General features: G+C 40.0%; 1 protein-coding gene across 2 annotated transcripts in view; it reads right to left on the bottom strand.

Annotated features, from left to right (window-relative positions):
- Positions 1-290: 290 nt before the first annotated feature.
- Positions 291-19,272, bottom strand: part of LOC135219304 (uncharacterized) — a 347,240-nt gene continuing 328,258 nt past the window's right edge. For both annotated transcript variants that reach the window (XM_064255961.1, XM_064255960.1), the window contains exon 26: positions 291-2,641. In XM_064255961.1, coding sequence (XP_064112031.1) covers positions 1,481-2,641 — 1,161 coding nt within the window. In that variant the 3' untranslated portion in view covers positions 291-1,480. The remainder of the gene's footprint in view (positions 2,642-19,272) is intronic.

The raw sequence follows: 19,272 nt of genomic DNA, 5'->3' as shown, positions 1-19,272 counted from the left end.
GCACTGATAATAAAGTATTAGTGTAATACATAGATAACAGAGTTGCCATTAACTGGTTATCAACAGCAAAATCTGGTTACTGGACCAATAATCACCAAATTTCGGTTATTAGGGATTTTCGCTCATCATCAAGCCATCAGAATGGAAACCCTCGATAATCAAGGATTGCCTAATGTACATATATAAGAGGTAAATTTCAATACATTGTGTTAATAAAAAATATTTCCCAGAAAAACTGAGACAATAACTTAGTAACTTGTAAAATGAGGTTGTAAAATGAGGAAGCTAAGTAATTTCCTTATCAAGTAAAATTTATTTTTTCAGTTTTGGTACATTAAATTTTATTATGTGGTAAAACTAACACCGCATGAGAAGCTCTTGGACTTGCTTCATAATGAATTCTTTCAGAACAATATTTTGAAGTTATTGTTTGTAGTTTAAAATTCAATATGATCTCATGACACAAGTAATTAGACAAAAGAGCTGATGTTTAAACATTTTCAAGATTAAAAGGAAAGATATAAGAGGTTAAAGATATCAACTTCCAAACATTTTTAAATGTCTGTAAAAACACAATTGTGTGTGAGCCTTATAACATGCACGTTTGTGAAAATGAACTAACATTCAAATATTGAACCTGTAGACAATTACATACAGAGGATGTTAGAGCTGAACCAGTACTGCTACTGATGTGTCTGAAGATGTGTAATCTCTTCATTTTACAAGCAACAACCATTATGGATAACCAACAAACTAAGTTGGTTAATTTGATAAGAAAATTGGCTTCTTCATGGTCAACACCTAAAGTGTGACAAAGTGAACTGTTCCTAACCTTGTTCAGTACATAAAAGTAATCCACAAATTAACCTTTTTATTTACATATTAATCAAGGTTTCCATTAATAACTTTGTGTAGCAGAATATACAATAAAAAAAATAGTATCCCTGAAGAAAATAAAAACAATAAAAAATGGGAGATTTGTAAGTGTAAAACAAAGGTCTCACAGAAATCAAAACGTTAACAGAATTTTGGTGAACAAAATTTATTGTAAGGCAAAAGTATAAAAGAAATGAATCAGAACCTGAAACTTCAAACATTTCAGAACAAATTTTCACCAAATTTTATCTTTTGTAACCAGATTACAATCCATGCTCCCACTATGATTCAAATGTGTTCCTCATAATTTTTCAATATTTCAATTTGGTTTCTCCTTTGAAAAAGATAAACAAAAAAATAAATGCAAGACAAATATATAAAATATCAGAATTTCAGATATTTGACAGAATTTACCCAACCTTTTGATCTAGTCAGGCGGATAAGCTGCTTACAGCGTCACGGAATCTCATTACAATTTTGTACTTCATCTCACCCTGGTACTTTTCTCATAATTTTCCCTTTTTCATTTTGTTTCCTCACTGACAAAGTCTGAATACCAACAAGAATCAAATTACAATTAAAACAATTTGTCTGATGATGCAGATTAATTTTTCTTAGCACTTCGTGACTTTCTTTTTAATGGCTTGGACTGAAGTTCACTTACCTGGTCCTCTTGAACCTGACTCTGGGAATTCAAATTCTTCTCTGACACACGCTCAGCTTCCATAGACTGTGAATCATCTTGAACTTCATCATCTAAAAGACATTGGAAACTAACTTGGTATGTCTTTGATGATGAGCTTTTAGCCTTTTTTATTGGAACTTGCATTTCATCTTTATTGCTACTTATGACTTCTGGGTCAAATAAGGTACTCTCTTCACATTCCGCTACTTCTGATTTAATCTGATCTTCAAGAAGATGACGGAAACTAGACTCAATTGATCTTTTGCAGGATGGTTGAATAACTCTTTTGGAAGTTGAAGGAGGATAAGCAACTTCTTTTCCTCTATGGACTTTCTTTGGACGACTCATAGTCATCTCTGCAAGGCCTGTGTCTCCTTCATCATAGAGCAATGCCAAAGGAGGTAATATTTGAGTTTTAGTACTGGTTCGAACTGTTTCACCATATGATATACTACTACAACTACTACTGCTACTACTACCATGACCTGAAACTGAACTTTTATTGCCTAATTTACTTCTAGTAGACAGGTTAACCTCAGGACTGTCACACGTTGCTGAATGAACATCTGCAGTTGTACTGACAAATTTCAACATGCTTTTTCTTCGGAAATTACTTTTACCATTTACAATATCTAAACTTGGCAAATTTCTTGTAACTTCTGGAAGAGGAGATTTAATGTCAATGGGTTCACTAGTATCATTTGGATTTTTTTCTTGGGGTTTCTGTATTTCAGACCTCCTACCTCTCCTTTTAATGGGTTTAGTTTCCACTTTCTGTGTATTTTCAGAGCTAGGACCAGGTGATACATAGGCAGGGTTCACTTCAGGGTTTTCACTCAAGTTACTTGTGCTTTCAAAAAAAGCACACTTCAACATTTCCTCTGATGGTATAGCTGGAGCTTGAGGCTGAACCCTCATTGGACCATCAAGTGGAAAATCCCATATTTTTTTAGCCTTAGGAGGTTTTATCATATCTTTTCGTACACAGTCACGAGTACGAGACCTCCTGGGCTGATAGTTCCTCTTATCTCGGTCACTTGTACGCTGTGGAAAGGAGCCTTTCCTTCGGGCATCCCATACCTGAAATAAAAAAAACAATACCATATAATAATTGGTTTACATAGCTAAAACACTACTAATAAAGTAACAGGCACTACATTTACCTATGGACTAAAAGTTAAATACAATTTTTGCATTTCTGCACTTCACTGCTGTGTAAATTACAATACTGTACTACTGTCCTGCATTTCATAAAAGTCATAAAAACTACTATACCACAGAGAGAGAGAGAGAGAGAGAGAGAGAGAGAGAGAGAGAGAGAGAGAGAGAGAGAGAGAGAGAGAGAGAGAGAGAGAGAGAGAGAGAGGCACAGTATGTATGTATAGACAAGCATACTTACAGAGACTGAAAAAGTGTTTCTTATACCACTACATTGCTGTCTAAGTACAAAAATATACTTCATTAAATAACTGTCAATGCAAATACTGTACCAGAGAGAGAGAGAGAGAGAGAGAATGGGGGGTCACAAAATATAGTGGATTTTCCTAATATGACGAGTTCCCAATGGGGTTGTGGTGACAGGAACACATATCCAAGTCAAAACTACCAAATTCCATTGGTATGCAATGGAGTAAAAGGAGATTTTTCAAACCCACGGGTGTGAAGTGGTAAGTGACGTAACTGCAGCTCTTTTAACAACAAATCTTATCATTTCATAGCACACGCTCAAACAATGAAACAAAGAAGCATATAGTGCAATCACTAAAAAATATTCATGTAAGGAACTGCTATTATAATAATGATTTCCTTTCCTACAGTATACTTACAGTGCAAATGCATTGTTTTTAACCCCAGATCTTAAAGCTTCAACAAGTGTGCTAATACAAAAAACAAAAATACAAAAAAATTTCAAGTACAGTGGTACCTCGAGATATGAAAGGCTCAACTTACGAAAAACTCGAGATACGAAAGCAAATACGAAAAATTTTATGGCTCTACATACGAAAATTGCTCAAGATACGAAAGGTTGTTGCTGTAAAGTCCGAGATTCGCCCGGACCACTGATAACAATTTTGAAACTCGCGCGCCGCCAACTGAGTAGACTCACCACCATCCTCCCGCTCTCCCATTGGTTCCTGATGCTAGTCACTGCCATGAGATCCTTCTCTCCTATTGGTCAGCATCCCTCCCATCATGCATCTACTACGTAGCAGCGTGCTTCTTCGACCACTGCACTGCATCATCTGTATCGTATGCACGCAGTATTCGTTCGTTCTAACGATTTAGTTTATTAACGTAAATTCGTTAGTGATTTCGTTGTAGTATACTTTATCGTGTTGTGTGAGAACTTTACTCCATACGTATACATACTACATAACATAATTACATACAGTATATACGTAGTCATGGGTCCCAAGAAACTTGAAATTCACGGAAAGAAGAGGATGCTCTCTTTGGAGACGAAGATGGAGATTATCAAGAAGTATGAAGCTGGTATGCGATTGTGATCGCCAAGGAATACGGCCAAAATCCGTCGACAATAGGCACCATCCTTAAGCAGAAGGATGCCATCAAAGCAGCTACACCTTCCAAGGGCGTCACTATTTTGTCCAGCAAGAGGACCCACGTGCACGATGAAATGGAAAGGCTTCTTCTTGTCTGGATAAAAGACAAAGAAATCACTGGCGATACGATAACGGAGACGGCAATCTCCCACAAGGCCAGCACTATTTTCAGCGATTTGATTGCCCAGGCCAAAGACGACGGAGGAGAAGGGACATCAACGCCAACCCCAGACTTCAAGGCTTTGCATGGGTGGTTCGAGAAATTCCGTAAACGGACTGGCATCCATTCGGTGGTGCAGTATGGGGAGGCGGCCAGCTCGGACACGAAAGCGGCCGAAGCCTTTAAAAAGATGTTCGACAAGATGATGATCAAGGAAGGCTACAGTTCTCAGCAAGTCTTCAACTGTGATGAGACTGGCCTTTTTTGGAAAAAAATGCCTCATCGGACGTACATCACGCAGGAAGAGAAGAAGCTACCCGGGCATAAGCCTATGAACGACAGGCTTACCCCCGCACTTTGTTCCAATGCCAGTGGGGATTGCAAGGTGAAGCCCCTACTTGTCTATCATTCCGAGACTCCTCGAGCCTTCAAGGCCCACAAAGTGCTTAAGGAGAAGCTTGCTTCTAGTGATGTGGAGGGCTAATGCGAAAGCCTGGGTAACGAGGCTTTTGTTCACCGAGTGGGTAAATCTGTGTTTCGGTCCAACAGAGAAGAAATTCTTGGAAGAGAGGCGCCTCCTTCTGAAATGCCTGCTGGTGTTGGACAATGCCCCAGCTATCCCTCCTGGCCTTGAGGAAGATATCCTTACCTTCCGCCTAACACAACCCCTCTCCTACAGCCCATGGACCAGCAAGTGATATTGAACTTCAAGAAGCTGTATACAAAACATCTTTTCAAGAGATGTTTCAACATCACCGATGCCACAAACCTCACCTTGCGTGAATTTTGGAAGGAGCATTTCGATGTTGTGATATGCATCCGACTCATCGACCAAGCTTGGCAGGAGGTTTCGAGGCGAACCTTGAATTCCTCGTGAAGGAATCTCTGGCCTGATGCCGTATCCACCCGAGACTTCGAGGGATTCGATGTGGGCAAAGCTGTTGCTGCAGATTCAGAAACAGTTGACGATCCTGAAACTGTTTTGCAACCAGATTTTGACGAGATTGTTGCACTCGGCAAGTCCATGGGGTTGGTCATCGACGAGGACGACATCAATGACCTTCTCGAGGAGCACCAAGAGGAGCTTACGACGGATGACCTGAAGGAGTTGGAGGCCATGCAACATAACGTCGTTCAAGAGGAGTTCTCTAGCAGCGGCGAGGAGGAGGAGGACGACCCTATGACAATGGCAGAAATTAAGGATGTTCTAGCTGCTTTTCATAAAGTGCAATCATTCGTAGAAAAGAGACACCCCAAAAAGCTTACACAGGTCGTATGCTTGCACAGTTCGTTGACGTTTGCCTGTGTCGTTTCAGGAACATTTTCAAAAGTAGGCAGAAGCAATCTTCCTTGGATAGTTATTTTTTAGAGGCCTTCAGAAGGAGTAGTAAGCAAAAAGGAAGAACCAAGTGGATAACTAAAAAAAACAGAAAAGTTTGAAAGTGGTGTAAGAAGTGAAAAAAAAAAAACAAAAAAAAAAAAAAAATGTAAAGTATAAAAAAGTAAAAAAAAAAATTAAAAATCAAAACAAAAAAAAAAAAAAATTTATTTTATTTTTTTGTAAAGTTAAGTGTTACAATTTTGTTAATGTGTTTCGTAAAGTTTAGCTTATGTATGTTTTCCTTACATTTTTTTATGTTTCGTAAAGTTAAGTGTACGTACGTATCTGCCGTTTGTCCTCCTCCTCCTCTGTCGCCACTTTCTGAGATAGCCTCACTCGAATGGTAAGCTTCCACATTTTACTACATACGTACGTATGTACGTGCAGTATTTCTTGTATACCATGTACACTAATACACTTTATTTACAGGTATATTAGCAGTACGTATTAAGTATTAAGTTAGGTATTGAATGGTCCAAATTGTTGTAGTATTTCATTGTTTATAGGTCAATTTAGCTTTATTATGAAATTTACTGGGGTGTTTTTGGAGGGCTTGGAATGGATTAGCCATTTTACATGTAAAATGCGGTCCAAGATACGAAAAGCTCATGATACGAAGGCCGCCTAGGAACGGATTAATTCATATCTCGAGGTACCACTGTAACTGTTTTTCTACATTTTATTACCATAACAATGATTTGCAGTTGTGTGACTGCCTATCCTCACATACTACCAGTACAATACATAAATATGTCAAATTACACTTTATTTAACTAAGCATCTCAGAATTTCTGACCATGTGATCCCCAGATGAATAGCATCACTTTCACTTTTAAAATATAGTAATTTTAATGAGTAAAGTTAAGAGTCTACAGGAAGTACATTTCATGTAATTATGTATTACATTATTGTATATGAAAAAAATATCCACACATACTTTCCTTGCAAAACTAAAATCACAAAAGCAGAAAATAATTTTTTTTTTGTTTCCTGGACTCGATGATGCACTCAGTAAGCAATGAAATTTATCAAGATGACTTCTGTTGAGCTGTGGTGCCAATGTATATTGTGAATCTTTACAGAAATGAATTTAGAATTATTGTGTTGTGATCTAAATAGCTGTACTATATGAATGATCTTAATGGTGTTTTCATGCCCATTTAAGTTGTGAGGGCCACTTTATGTTCAATAGTGTCATTAAAGTACTTAAGACTGCCCATCTCTACAATCCTTTTGAAGAGTGATGCTATTCTTGCAGTAATGTAGCAAATCTTCCACATTTTCCCCATTTTGAAAACTTTTATTTTATTGTAACTCATTTCCAATTATTCGCTCTTCTTTCATTTGCTATTTCCAGCCCTCTGCTAGTGAACACCTGAACCTGAGATGGATAAACTTTGTATTTCCAAGGATGCCAGACACAACAGCTTAGTATACAGGGAGTCCCCAGTTAACACCGGCATCAGTTAACGGCGCTTTGGTTTTACGGTGCTTGGCTAACAACGCAGTTAACCCTTAAACGCCTATTGGACGTATTATACATTGACTAAAATTGTCTGTCGGGTGCTAATCAGACATACGGTACGTCGACTACAAAAAGTTTATTTAAATATTCGCGGAAAAAAGTTATAAGCCTAGTTTGCAAAAAATTTGAAATCACGCGCCTTGAGGGATGCTGGGAGTTCACGGATCACGCTGTTGTTTTGTTTACAAGTGTTACCCAGCTGCGCATGCACGAATTTCTTTCTTCTCGCACTAAAAAGCATCAGCGACACATCTCAGAAATTCTTTCGTCACTTTGTCGCAATTTTTGCACGGTTTTATATTAGCCGTTACATAGTTTTATATATGAAAATGTGCGCAATTTCACATAGAATACAACAAAAGACAACCCATGGTTGTAGCTTTTATCAGTTTTGAAATATTTTCATAAAAATCCCGATAAGTGCCAAAATTTCAATCTTCGGTAAACTTTGACTCAACCGGAATGGTAAAAAAACGTAATTGTAAGCTAAAACTCTTACATTCTAGTAATATTCAATCATTTACCTTCATTTTGCAACAAATTGGAAGTCTCTAGCACAATATTTCGATTTATGGTGAATTTTTGATAAAATGATATTGTTATGATACAATAAAGTTTCATACATACTTACCTGGCAGATATATACTTAGCTAAGACTCCGTCATCCCCGACAGAAATTCAAATTTCGCGCCACTCGCTACAGGTAGGTCAGGTGATCTACCGGCCTGCTCTGGGCGGCAGGACTAGGAACCATTCCCGTTTTCTATCATATTTTCTCTCTTCCACCTGTCTCCTGCGGGGAGGCTGGGTGGGCCATAATCGTATATATCTGCCAGGTAAGTATGTATGAAACTTTATTGTATCATAACAATATCATTTTCATACAATCAACTTACCTGTCAGATATATACTTAGCTGATTGGCACCCTTTGGTGGAGGGTAAGAGACAGCTACTTCTGGAATAGACAGGTAAACAACATATGTTGTAGGTATAAATAAAACCTTGGTTCCTACCTGATAGGTGGTAGACTTCGTGGGTGTTGCCCAGTAGTCTGCATCACCTCAAGAAACTTTAGCGAGATATATGATCTATGGCCAAGAGTTCTTGTGGGTCTGCCGATGGGGTCTTATCCGCTTACTCGGCAGAGCCTGAAAGGACTTTGTCAATGGGTGCTGATCCACTTATATGACAATACACCTTATGAAGGAGCATACAACCAATCCCGACCACCTGATCCTAACCACATGTTAGTAATATAGATTGTTCCGAGTTATCCCCCGAACTCTTCACAACAACCATAACTCAAAAAACACAATACGCACACATACATAAATTTCAAAAAAAAAATGTATACTCATCTAATAAGATATCACAAGAGTTTCTTACTGAACAACAGTGACTGGCCGCCAGCGCGACACCAAGCCCTTTTTGTTAGAAGAGACTCTAGAACATATCTAAAAAGAAGGTAAGAGGTATACTTAAGGGATTGGTGTTGGCTCCCATACCCAGGATCGTATCCGCAGACACGAAAGGACCTAGAGAAAAACATTTCTCATAGGTCACACGAACGTCTCTCAAGTAATGAGATGCAAATATGAGTTGCATCTCCAAAATGTCGTATCCAAGATGTTTTTAAGTGACATATTCTTTTGAAACGAGAGAGACGTCGCTACTGCTCTCACTTCATGAGCTTTCACTCTTAACAGTCGGAACTCTTCGTCAGGACAGATCTTATGCGCATCTGTAATGACGTTTCTCACAAAGAATGCAAGAGCATTCTTGGACATCAGTTTTGTGGGATCTTTTACCGCGCACAAAAGACCTTGTCTAGAGCCCCCCATCTGGTGTTTTCTCTGAAGGTAGAACTTTAGAGCTCTTACAGGACATAGAGACCTCTCTGCTTCTCTGCCTACGAGACTCAATAAGCCTTTAACCTCGAAGGACTTAGGCCAGGGATTCGTGGGATTCTCGTTTTTAGCTAAAAACAAGGTTTTAAACGAGCAAATAGCTGAGTCCCCCTTGAATCCTACTCTGTCCTCCAGAGCATGTAATTCACTAATTCTCTTTGCTGTAGCTAAAGATAATAGGAATAAGCATTTCCTAGTGATGTCTCGAAACGACGCCAGATGAGGAGGTTCGAACCTTTCGGATGACAGGAACTTGAGTACTACATCTAGGTTCCAGTTAGGAGGAACCGGTTCCTTAGACTTCGTAGTCTCAAAGGATCTTATGAGATCGTGGAGATCCTTGTTATCTGCCAGATCTAATCCTCTATTCCTGAAGACTGCCGAAAGCATACTTCTGTATCCCTTTATTGTGGATACAGATAGATGAGATTCTTCTCTCAGGAACAGCAGGAAATCAGCAATTTCTGCTACAGAGGTAGTGGAGGAGGACAACTTCTTAGATTTGCACCACCTTCTAAAAACCTCCCACTTGGACTGATATACTTGTCTAGTGGAGGCTCTGCGGGCTCTCGCGATCGCGCTTGCAACTTTACGAGAAAACCCTCTCTCTGACGAGTCTTTCGATAGTTGAAAGGCAGTCAGAGCGAGAGCGGGGAGGTTTTGATGATACCTCTGGAAGTGTGGTTATTTGAGAAGATCCATCCTTCTTGGGAGGGATCTGGGAAAATCTACCATCCACTCCACCACCTCCGTGAACCAATCTTGTGCCGGCCAAAAGGGGGCTATCAAAGTCATCCTCGTCCCCTTTGAAGCCACAAATTTTTTCAGAACTAGTACCAGGATTTTGAAAGGAGGAAAAGCGTAGACGTCTACGTGAGACCAGTCTAGTAGGAAGGCGTCGACTATCAGAGCTCTGGGGTCTTCCACGACCGAGCAAAAGACTTCCAGCCTTTTGGAGAGGAACGTGGCGAAGAGATCCACATGAGGGGTCCCCCAAAGAGACCAGAGATCTTGACACACATCTTTGTGTAGGGTCCACTCTGTGTGAAGGACCTGGTTCCTCCTGCTGAGTCTGTCTGCCCTTACATTTCTTTCTCCCTGAATGAACCTTGTAAGCAGGGAGATGTTCCTCTGGGACGTCCAAAGCAGAAGATCTCTTGCAAGTTCGTAGAGGAACAAGGAGTGAGTCCCTCCTTGTTTCCGAATGTAGGCAAGTGCTGTGGTGTTGTCCACATTTACTTGAACTACTTTGTTTGACACAAGAGGTTCTAGACTCTTCAGAGCCAGGTGTACGGCGAAGAGCTCTTTGCAGTTTATGTGCCAAGACACCTGCGCTGCTTCCCAGGTGCCTGACACTTCCTTCGAGCCTAATGTTGCTCCCCAACCTTTCTCCGACGCGTCGGAGTACAACACTAGGCTTGGGTTCTGGATTTTCAGGGAGATTCCCTTGTTCTCCTTCAGAGGGGGCAACCACCATTCCAAGTGCGGTCTCATCTCCACACTGGAATGGGAAAGGCGTCTGAAAGATGTCCGGTCTTCCAACTCCAAGACCTCTTGAGGAAGAATTGAAGTGGACGTAAATGAAGTCTTCCTAGCGGGAAGAACTGTTCGAGCGAGGAAAGGGTCCCTAGAAGGCTCAGCCATTCCCTCGCCGAAGTCTGTTCCTTCCCTAAGAAGAGAGAGACTTTCTGCAAGCCTTTTGCGATTCTCTCTTGCGAAGGAAATACTCGAATACCCCGAGAATCCATCTGAATCCCCAGATAGACTAAGTTCTGTCTGGGGGTCAGCTGTGACTTCTCGAGGTTTACGAGTAATCCCAACGAACTGATCAGGTTTAGTGTCAACGTAAGGTCCTCCAAACACTGTCTCTCTGATCTGGCCCTGATGAGCCAGTCGTCCAGATACAGAGAGATATTTACACTTTTGAGGTGAAGAAAACTCGCCACATTCTTCATCAGGCTTGTGAAGACCTGAGGAGCTGTGGAAAGGCCGAAACACAAGGCTCTGAACTGAAAGATCCTTCCCCCCGTCATGAAACGGAGGTACTTCTTCGATGAAGGGTGGATCGGGACGTGAAATTAGGCGTCCTGGAGATCCAGAGACACCGTCCAATCTCCTTGGCATAGCCGCAAGGACTGAGGCTGAAGTCTCCATAGAGAACTTCTCCTTCTGAACAAATTGGTTCAGAGCGCTGACGTCTAGTACCGGCCTCCAGCCCCCCGAGGCCTTCGCAACCAGAAAAAGGTGATTGTAAAACCCCGGGGAGTTTTGATCCAGTACTAGTTCTATCGCTCTTGTCCCACATCTGATCCACCATCAGTCGAAGAGTATCCCTCAGCACAGGATCCTTGTACTTGGCTAACAGTTCCCGCGGAGTTGAAGTCAGGGAGGACTGTCCAGGAAAAGGGGATAGATATTCCTTCCTTATCACAGACATTGATCAGGCGTCTGTATTGATACGTGCCCAGGACTCCACAAATCCCAGGAGCCTGGCACCTACTGGTGTTTGGAGGAGAGAAGCATCACTTTCCCTTCTTAAAGGGACGGAAGGCAGACCTACCTCTCTTCTCAGGAACCTACCTCTCTTCTCAGGAACCTACCTCTCTTCTCAGGAACCTTCCTTCTTGAGGGTGCTCTGGAGGTAGGGCCACCTCGAAAGGGCTGAACCGACGTACTCGGTCCTTTCTTTTCCACCGCAGTTGCAGGTCTCTTCTTCCTTGAAGACTGGGTAAGAAGGTCTTGAGTCGCCTTCTCAGTTAATGAACGGGAAATGTCTTTCACTAACTGAGAAGGAAACAAAAAGTCCGATAATGGTTAGTACAGCAGTGCTGCCCTTTGAGAGTGGGAGACTGCTTTAGTCAAAAAAGCACTGAAGACTGTCCTCTTCTTAAGAAGTCCCGCTCCAAATAAAGAGATCTCAAACGAGCCATCCTGTACCGCCTTGTCGATACATGACAGAATACACAGGAGAACTTCTGGGTCGAGTCCTTCTGAATCATGGGCCTTCTTGGACATCACCCCAAGGGACCAATCTAAGAAGTTGAAAACTTCTAATACATGGAAGAGTCCCTTGAGGAGATGATCCAGTTCTGAAATGCCCAAGTCACACGGGCAGAGTTCAATCCTTGCCTTCTTGACGCATCGACTAAAGTCGAAAAGTCCGCTTCCGCCAAAGACGGAAGAGAAATACCCATATTCTCTCCCGTCTGATACCAAATGCCCCGTTTACCAGCGAGTCTCGCTGGGGGCATGCAGAAGACCGTTCTGACCAACTCCTTCTTCGAATCCATCCACTAATTCAAAGACTGAAGAGCCCTCTTCATAGAAATGGTGGGCTTCATTCTTAGAAAAGATGAAGACTTCTTCGCCTTTGCGCTCGAGAACAGAGAGCGCGGAGAAGGAGGAGCGGCAGGGGTTAAAGCGTCTCCGTATTCTTCAAGAAGCAGGGCTGTCAAGACTTTGTAGCTTGATAGTCCTTCTCTTCCACGATACTCGTCTTCAGAGTTTTCCTCCAACTCGGGGTCTAGAGGAGACTCCGTAGACAAATCAGGACGTCTTTCCTCTGGGGGAGACAAACTCCTGATAGGAGAGGGACTAAGGGAATGATAATCCCTCCTTTTCAAAGTTTGAGCTTTGTGAGAAGCTTCCCTCTTGGCTGGCGCCAAAAGCCTAGGCTTCTCCCCATAAAAGGATGACGCCTCGCGCTTGGATGACGCCTCTCGTCCTGGCTGACGCCTCGCGCTTGGCTGACTCCTGACGTCTGGATGACGCCTCGCGCCTGGAAGACGTCTCTCTCTCAACTGGCGTCCTGGCTGGCGCCAAAACCTTGGCTGGCGCCTCGCGCTTATATGACGCTCTGTATGACGCCTCGCGCCTGTAAGATGCCTCACGTCTCTGAAAAATGGCTCTCTCGATCTCGATCTAGAAAGCAAAACTTCCTCAGCATGTTTGGAAGACGAAGCTTCATGTCTGAAAGACGCCTCGCGTTTGGCAGGAGAGAGAGGACGAGACTTTTTGATCGGAAGAGAAACGTCCTTCTTACGAGGAGGATCTCTCGCCAAAACTCCCACCAATGAGGCTAGCTGTTCTTGTACAGCAAGGAGAATTTTCCTTGAAGCTTCTCCCATGTCATCTTCAATGGGGGGAGAAGTCGAAGGCAAGCGGTCCGCTACGTCCATGTAGGGAGACGTTGACGCAACCTTTGCCTTTTTGATAGAAGAGGGAGCTTCATCTGAGAAGCGCTCCGGGCTTGAATTCAAATCAGGTTCTCTCAAATGCCGTTTCAGTGGCCTAGAAAGGTCCGAATCCTTCCACCCTCGTTTAGGTGAAGGAGAGGGAGAGGAAGAGAAACACTCTCGCAGGACGCTTTTTCTATAGTGGCCCTGAGCAGCCTGAAGCGAAACAGAGCCTGCTGAAGGGACGTCTGACCGTTGGGGATTCCCCACGACCTCCTTAAGGCTTTCGCCCCCTCCACAACACTGGGAGCACTCACTTCACTGAACATTTCACTTTCACTATCCTTACCTTGTAACACCGCCATTTTGGACTTCATCTTATGGATAGTAGCCTTCAGATCGGCGATTTCAGAGGCCGATTCTGAAAGTAAAGCTTGTGAATTCGACATAGAGGGAGAATCAAAATCATCAAGGTTAGATATAGGGTCAATAAAAGGCTCAATAGGCCTTGTACTCACACTCTTCAAACATCTAACCCTATCCCTCTCTAACTTCCTCAAATAAGAAGTTAGAGTCTTCCATTCTTCTGCATTTAACCCCTCACATTCATGACAGGTATTAGTAGAAGAACATTCAAACCCCCTACATTTACGACATACAGTGTGAGGATCAACCGAAGCCTTTGGTATCCTCACCCTGCAGCCTACATTCACACACATTCTCACACTCACATTTGAGTCAGACATACTGAGAAAAATAAAAAAGCAAGTCCAAATTCAGTCCACAGTAGCGAATGCCAAAAACCACGATCCAGATACGTCACCAAAAAGCCGAGAAACGATGATCAAAAGGTTGAAATAAGAATCTAAGTCAGGAGGTAATAACAACAATGTTGATACCACCGGCGACAGAGAAAATATGATAGAAAACGGGAATGGTTCCTAGTCCTGCCGCCCAGGGCAGGCCGGTAGATCACCTGACCTACCTGTAGCGAGTGGCGCAAAATTTGAATTTCTGTCGGGGATGACGGAGTCTTAGCTAAGTATATATCTGACAGGTAAGTTGATTGTATGAAAACACTTTTTCCTTGAGTCCGCATCCAGTAACTCTGCCGAAAATCTCAGAAATTCTTTCATCCCTTTGTCGTAACGTTTGCACCATTTTACATTAGCCGTTACATAAAGTTTTATATATGAAAATGTGTGCAATTTCATGTAGAATACAACAAAAAATAACTCATGGTTGGAGCTTTTATCAATTTTGAAATATTTTCATAAAGATCACAATGTGCCAAAATTTCAACCTTCGGTCAACTTTGACTCAACCGAAATGGTCGAAAAACGCAATTGTAAGCTAAATCTCTTACATTCTAGTAATATTCAATCGTTTACCTTCATTTTGCAAGAAATTGGAAGTTTCTAGCACAATATTTTGATTTATGGTGAATTTTTGAAAAAAAACTTTTATCTTCCCTCCGCGTGCGGTAACTGCCGAAAATCTCAGAAATTCTTTCGTCACTTTGTCGTAATGTTTGCACCGTTTTATATTATCCGTTACATAAAGTTCTATATATAAAAATGTGCGCAATTTCGTGTAAAATACAACGAAAAACAACCCACCCATGGTTGTAGCTTTTATCAGTTTTGAAATATTTTCATATAAATCACGATAAGTGCCAAACTTGACCAAAGTTGACCTTTGGTCAACTTTGACTCGACCGAAATGGTTGAAAAATGCAATTGTAAGCTAAAACTCTTACATTCTAGTAATATTCAATCATTTACCTTTATTTTGCAATAAATTGAAAGTCTCTAGCACAATATTTCGATTTATGGTGAATTTTTGCAAAAAAACTTTTCTCTTCCCTCTACTTGCGGAATCTCCGCTGCAAATCTCGGAAATTCTTTTGTCACTTTGTCGTAATGTTTGCAGTTTTATATTAGCCGTTACATAAAGTTTTATATATGAAAATGTGTGCAATTTCATGTAGAATACAACAAAAAATAACTCATGGTTGTAGCTTTTATCAGTTTTGAAATATTTTCACATAAATAACGATAAATACAAAAAATTCGACCTTTGGTCAACTTTAACTCAACCGAAATGGTCAAAAACTGCAATTGTAAGCTAAAATACTTACAGTCTAGTAATATTCAATCAATTGCCTTCATTTTGCAACATATTGGAAGTCTCTAGAACAATATTTTGATTTATGGTGAAGTTTTGAAAAAACTTTTTTTATGTCCATGCGTTACGAATTCATGCATCATTTTGTGATATTTTCTCTGTGTTGCTTTGATCGTTTTATAATTTGTTATATACCAAAATCATCGTAATTTAGTGTACAATACAACAAAAACAAATCAACTCATTAGCTTAAACGGTTTTGCTCACAGCACGATTTGTATACAATTATATATGAAAATTTTTTTCGTGCTGTCATATATTCCAAAATTTATATATATGATTTTTTTTTTTTCATTTCTGATGGTTGCATACTAAACTTCAGGCAACGACAAAAAAGGAGCCAAAAATGAACTCCTAATCCTAAGAACTAAGCGAGCTGTGATGTTTTGAAAAAAAAAAAAACTTTTTTTCCGCTTCAGCGCTAACTCCCGAACGCCGCTGGCATACAAGAGACACTTTGGTAAATAGCGGCTCGGAGTTTAAGGGTTAACTGAACAAAACTGTGATGGCGAGAGTAGCAGAGGAGGAAAATATGGACTGGAATGTATTGAGGTAATCTGGTCACATGGAAAGAATTTGGGAAAATACAACCAGTCCCCAGTTTACAACGGTTTTGGCCTATGGCATTCTGAGGTTACATACTTTTCAATTATATTCATCAGAAATTATTTCCAGGTTTATGATGCATGTTCCTGGGTCATGATGCTTACGATGATGATCCAACAGAAGAAATATGATTTCACAAAGGCAAAATAATCAATATTTTAAGTTTTTTTATTTTATGAAAAACACAGTAAAAATGCAGTTTACATAGTTTTCAATACAACCAAAGGATTAAAAGCAAGGTTTTCTTAGGATTTCTTATGATTTTCGATGATGTTCTGGCTTACGATGATTTTCTGCTTACGTGTCTCAAGAAACATAACCCACGTCGTAAACCGGAGACTGCCTGTAAATACAGTTTTGAAATTCTAAGAGGAAGATGAGGCTGGAGCAAAAGGAACTTATATCCAGAAGTCTATAAGTGCATGCAAGATAATAATTTAGTAGAAAAACAGCTTTGGGGTGGTGGATGGATTGATCCTGTATATAAATAATATTAAACAGCATGGACTTCGAAAGAATTGGGTAGGAAAGAGGTGCCAATACTTTTATAGCCCATAAATTCACTAATGGCAACTTTTACACTGGCTAAAATTATGAGTGGGGGTGTCTTAGGACTTCAGTTCTGCTTCTGACTTGAAGGGAGTATGTACTGTGTCTCTCTCTCTGTCATGACATCGTTTTTGTAAATTTGCTCATGAATATACCAAGGGGTTGCTGTTGGTTTTCGTTCTTGTCTTTTACGATAGTATGTCAGTTGTAAATGTAATTCTGCAGAGAAAAGTGCAAAGAAATATCAGAAAAGACATTTACAAAAAAAAAAAAAAAAAAAAAAAAAAAAGGTTTCTGAATTCTTCATTCTCGGTAAAATATTTTTCAATAAAAATGCCAAGAACTTGTTACAGATTTTATTTCTTATCTGCTTTGATATTGTGTGAGCTGTAATTATAATTTTACAAAATAAAATAAAATTATTTATTAGAAAAAACATATAAATTAATATTTATGATTGTCTTGTGAAAGAGGCCCCACAAGGGGTTGTAAATAATTTTCAACTTCTCGTGGAAGGTAGGGAAAATTTTTTAGAATGATTTTTCTTTCACCATGTGCATTTACATACTATCTTCCTCTTTCCGTTGATGTGGTTTTTTCATAAATTTCCCCACCTCAAAGTTTTGCCGGCATGGGGTGCTGCATATCGATATATTACCTAGGCTCCTAGTGGTTAATTTACGCTTCAGAACCAAACACCGGAACAAAAAGCCCATTCAGCACCGTTCAATAAATTTTTAATATCAGGTCATTTTCAGGTCAAGTTTTTATAATCCAAAATACCTAAAATTATTTATAAGAATATTCATCTGCTTTGATTAAAACAAGTGGTAAAATCCCATTGTTTTGTTCCCCTAGTTATTAATTTATGGTCCAGCCACACATTCAATTTGCACTCTCTGTTAAACTGTGCATATTCTGTTAAAAAATGCCTCACTATTAAAAAGTATCTGTCAAGCAGATATCTCATTATAGTAACCTCTACCCTTCATTTGCATAAAATAGCTGCATAAAATGCATATGGTTAATGCACATTCTAGTTAAGTTTGTACTTGCTCTTTGTTCACATCTGGATGTGCCCACCTCTTGCTGAAGATTTTTATGGTTCATTATTAAGCTTGGTCATATTGCTTGTTGATGATTTTATACTGTATTTATAGAAAAATTCTTCAGTCACTTTGCAGCATATGTACATAATTTGGAAGGGGTAATAATGGATATAGTAACTTCTTCGGCTGCTCTGTCTGCCTTCTCATTCTCTCATTACGTATCTTCAATTTGTACCCAGAAGCAGCTTTTTTTTTTTTTTTTTTTTTTTTTTTTTAGGAAGGGTCAAAGATTCTTGCACTTCTTGTACAGGTAGTGCTCGAGTTATGATAATTCCCCTTGCAATAATTTGATTTTGCAATGGAGTTAGCAATTAATACCAATGCTACAATATTTTGAAAATATTTTTAAATTTTGCACGTGACTGGTGCAGGCAGCAGTGTACAATCTGGTAATGAGAGACCAAATTACAAAAGACTAACTACTTTTCATCCATATCTTTATCTTTATTTGACCTTCTAATTAAATAAGTTGAAAAAATATCTTTATGTTACCTTCTAGTTAAATTAAAGACCTTCTAGTTAAATAAGTTAAAAAATATCTTTATGTTAAATAAGTTAAAAAAGTACAGGTGAATGATAAAAGTATTGTTAGTAACATAATACTCGTTGGATAAATGCTTACACCCATAAACAACTGAATGAGAAATGGAGTTTTCATATTAAAACTAATATTGTCATACCTACCTGAACACTTGAATTAGCCCTGGTCACCTGACCAGCCTGAAAAACCCCCCACAAAATTACCCACATTTGTGTACAATTTTTAACTGCCAGCATTACCAATGCTGCAGGTGAACAATATTTATTGAGTCACCTGTCCACGGTTGGCAACGCTGCTTGCCGGCAACTGGCCGACAGTGACTATCCGACAGTGACTACAAATGTCAATCGCTAGAATCATGAATCATTTGATGAGGGGAGGGGGGGTTGTCATTCAGGTGTTCAGGTAAGTATTACAATATTAGTTTTAAAATGAAAACTCCATATTGCAATACACCACCTGAACACCTGAATTAGCCCGATTTACAACATTTAATTGGAGGTGGGCTCAATAATATTCAGCCCGACCAACCGAAGTACATTGGTAGGCGCTCATAATCTATTACCTTGAATTAATACCGTCAACTCACCTTTAGTCCGTGCTCAGCTGAGGAAAATGGAAGGAACGAGCACCTCAACATTAGTCTATTTAGTCTAAATCTCGTCTTGGTCCCGTTTAATCTCCTATGTGGTATCAAATACCTCTCATAAGTGGAGGGGTACTGCATACCCCCATGAGGCTGTATAGCCTCTCATGTGGTATCATATACCTCTCATGTATGGAGAATAAGTTCCAAGGACAGATCTTTCTTGACGTCTGCTTGAAGGCAAGTGATGACTCTTGAACAGTTGCAATGAAGGAGCTGTGCCATCACAAAATTGCATACTTACCAGGGATAGTACACAAAAACCCGACATAACCCCCTCCAACATGAACTGTATATCTCTTAAATAAAAAGAAGTGAAAACTGATAATGATTTCCAAGATGCTGCTTCTAAAATCTTCT

Source organism: Macrobrachium nipponense, chromosome 1 (assembly GCF_015104395.2).
Source record: "Macrobrachium nipponense isolate FS-2020 chromosome 1, ASM1510439v2, whole genome shotgun sequence".
NCBI lineage: Eukaryota > Metazoa > Arthropoda > Malacostraca > Decapoda > Palaemonidae > Macrobrachium > Macrobrachium nipponense.
Note: the sequence above shows the minus strand (reverse complement) of the source record. Positions and strands in the feature narration are given on the sequence as shown.